The following is a 3,485-nucleotide window of genomic DNA, read 5'->3' as shown; positions in this document are numbered from 1 at the left end:
AAGTAGTTTAGCAACCCACTGCATTATTTATTATCAACACTCAGACTCTAAGGAGTTTTCATATATTACTGATTGGAAAATAAATGATTAAATCCAATTTGGATAATGCTATTAGAGCTAAACAGGTGCCTAATTTATGACCAAGCAATTTCAATTTAGGTATATATACAAGAGAATTGAGTTCACGTGTTCTCAAAAAACACTTGTACAGGAAGCTTTATGGTAGTTTTATTCATTATAGTCAAACATTTCTGATATCAGAATGGAAATAATTATTCTAAGCCATATGATGGAATTCAGCTTTGTAATAAAAATGATGGAGACGCTCAAAAATATGGTTAAACCTTTTAAACATGTTTAGGAAAAGAAGCCAGACATCAAAGAGAAGTTATTTTCTGATTTAAAAGTTTCAACTCAATGGTGATGAGAAATAAGAGCTTCTATTTAATGGCGATAGAAGCCAGAATAATGATTGTAATTGTGGGCCTAAGGCATTAACATGAAAGTAGCATAAGAGATGACGAATGATGAAATGCTCCATCTGTGGTTTCCCTCAAGCTGTAATGATGACAGTTCCATACTTCCAGTTGTTAATTTCAAGTTTTAGCCCAATTCTGAAAGCTTCTTATTTCATAGTATTTCACATCCCATGTGTCCACAAAACTCAAATGTCTGCTTTCTCCCAGTCTCCTGAATCTGCCCAGTCTTTACCTCTCCACTAATATCACCTTGATCCAAGGTAATATCTTGTCACAGCTGGACTACTGCAATGGCTTTCTTCTGCCCACATCAGTTCTCTACCACAACTCTGCAATGGTACCCCATTGTTTTAGGTTCAAAGCCACAATCCTCATGTTGATCTAATTTACACTGTAAGACCCGGCCCCAAAACATATACCTATTTCCTGTGTCTCACCAATTTACTCCTTGATCTTTTGTGACTATGCTGGGCATGTCCCCACCTCAGGGAATTCTCACTTGTTCTTTGCTCTTCCCAGAACATTCATTCACAGATATCCACTTGTCTCTCATCTTGACTCCTTTTAGTTTTTGACAAATGTTGCATTCTTGGTTCTCTCTTCTCTGTTTGACTTAACATTGCAAATACCTTTGGTTTCCCGATTCCAATTTTCCACATAGTTCTTCTTCATGGTGATTAATACTTTTTGGTTTGGGTACGAGCATTGAATGAGATCTTATTCCCGGTATTTTTGTCAGTTAAAAATAAATAAATAAATAATGGAGAGTTAAAAATGATGAGGAAGTGTACTACATGAATATTTGAAGGGCATCAGATGACTAAATAAGAAAGGACTAAAATGAGAACGAAAACAAAGGACTAAAAGAGCAATATGTCAAAAAAAATGTAAGCTCATTGTTTTTACCAGGGTATTAGATTAATTTTAGAACCCTAAAGTAATTGTTGTACATTCAGGAAAGAATCAAAGAATAACTTGTAGATATACAAGGCTATATCTCCTTTAAGCAGGTCTGGTGAAGCAGTGGCTAAGTGCTTGGGTGCTAACTGAGAAGTGAGTGGTTCGAACTCACAAATCTAACAGCAGGAAGAGATAAGGCAGTTTGTTTCCTCAAAGATTACAGCCTTGGAAAACCTGTGCCAGCCATTCTACTACGGCCTTTAGGGTCACTATGAATAGGACTCGACAGCAATATGCAATCTGCATACCCCCTTAAACAACCATGTATTTTTTGCAAAATTCAAACAATATCGTGGGCATTTACAAATGCTGTTTTCCTGAGCCAGGCTATCTCTTATGATTCTCAGTCTCAGTATTCTAATGATGGTGGTCTTATGTCTCCTACCTCTCCTGATCTTACCTTTAAAATTTTTCTTTTAGCACTAAATTTACATTCATTGTTTTCTTAGTGCTATTAATAAACATGAACTTTTAGAATGACAGAATGGTGAAATGCACATGTTTTCTGAAACTGCTATCCTGAAGAAAACTACTTAAGTTCTGTCACTCAAGAACAATTTCCTGGGTTCAAAACACAGCTCATCACTGACTATACTGTGTAATCTCAAACAAGCTCCTTAACTTACATATACCTCAGTTTTCTTATGGAAATTATGGGGCTACTTGTTTTATAGTTTACAGTGTTACTTGGAGATGTAAATTAATTAATTAATACAAATTTTAATGTTTTAGCTCAATGTTTGAAATGGTAAATGTTATATAAGTATGTTATCATCATTAGTATTGTTACTAATTTTTATTATCTTTACTTCAGAATTTCTCTAGCAACAATCATGGTGTTAACTGAAGGAAATCAGAGTACTGGAGCCACATTCACCCTCTTGGGCTTCTCAGAATACCCAGACCTCCAGGTGCCCCTCTTCATGGTGTTCCTGGCCATCTACATGGTCACTGCGGTGGGGAACCTGGGCATGATTGTGATCATCAGGATCAACCCCAAACTCCACACCCCTATGTTCTTTTTCCTCAGTCACTTGTCTTTTGTTGATTTCTGCTACTCCACTATAGTTACACCCAAACTATTAGAAAACTTGGTTGGGGGAGACAGAACCATCTCCTTCACAGGGTGCATCATGCAGTTCTTCTTGGCTTGTATATTTGCAATTGCAGAAACATTCATGTTGGCAGTGATGGCCTATGACCATTTTGTGGCAGTTTGTAACCCCCTGCTTTACACCGTTTTCGTGTCCCTAAAGCTCTGTGCATCATTAGTGGCCGGGCCCTACGCATGGGGTATAGTTGCTTCCCTGACACTCACTTATTTTCTTCTGGCATTATCCTTCTGTGGTTCTACTATCATAAATAACTTTGTCTGTGAGCACTCTGTCATTGTTTCTGTCTCCTGCTCTGATCCCTATATCAGCCAGGTGCTTTGTTTTGTCATTGCCATATTCAATGAGGTGAGCAGCCTGGTGATCATCCTCACTACTTATACTTTCATTTTCACTACTGTCATAAAAATGCCTTCTGATGGGGGGTGCCGAAAAACCTTCTCCACCTGTGCCTCCCACTTGACCGCCATCACCATTTTCCATGGGACTGTCTTTTTCCTCTATTGTGTACCCCATTCCAAAACCTCATGGCTCATCATCAAAGTAGGATCTGTGTTTTACACAGTGGTCATCCCCATGCTGAACCCCCTGATCTACAGTCTCAGGGACAAAGATGTGAAGGAGACTGTCAGAAAGTTAATGAGCCACACAATACAATCTTGAAGATTGATTTATTTCTGGAGAGAATTTGCTTTATGATGTTGAATATTGTTCAGTGTGCCTAGAAAAAAGAGATGCTAATTCAAATTACGTAGTCAATATACCCATCTAAATTTTACATCTATTGCAATATACCAGTTATCTGATAATTTGATTTCTAGTCACTTGAATCTTTAGTAAAATAGTTTTGAATAGTATGTGAAGTGAATCAAGTGTAGTGGATTGAATAGTGTCTCCCCCCAAAATTCTCATGTCCAGCTAGAACTTCAGAATA

General features: G+C 37.5%; 1 protein-coding gene across 1 annotated transcript; it reads left to right on the top strand.

The window, feature by feature from the left end:
• The first annotated feature begins 2,272 nt into the window (after positions 1 to 2,272).
• On the top strand, positions 2,273 to 3,214 carry LOC126067803 (olfactory receptor 5D13-like). Its single transcript, XM_049870052.1, has one exon. The coding sequence runs from the start codon at positions 2,273 to 2,275 to the stop codon at positions 3,212 to 3,214; it is 942 nt and encodes a 313-aa protein (XP_049726009.1).
• Positions 3,215 to 3,485: the final 271 nt, after the last annotated feature.

The sequence above is a fragment of the Elephas maximus genome, chromosome 25 (assembly GCF_024166365.1).
Source record: "Elephas maximus indicus isolate mEleMax1 chromosome 25, mEleMax1 primary haplotype, whole genome shotgun sequence".
Taxonomy (NCBI): domain Eukaryota; kingdom Metazoa; phylum Chordata; class Mammalia; order Proboscidea; family Elephantidae; genus Elephas; species Elephas maximus.
Note: the sequence above shows the minus strand (reverse complement) of the source record. Positions and strands in the feature narration are given on the sequence as shown.

Bases quoted from the DNA above. Each gene is read 5' to 3' on its own strand.
- LOC126067803 (XM_049870052.1), top strand. From the start codon at position 2,273: ATGGTGTTAACTGAAGGAAATCAGAGTACTGGAGCCACATTCACCCTC.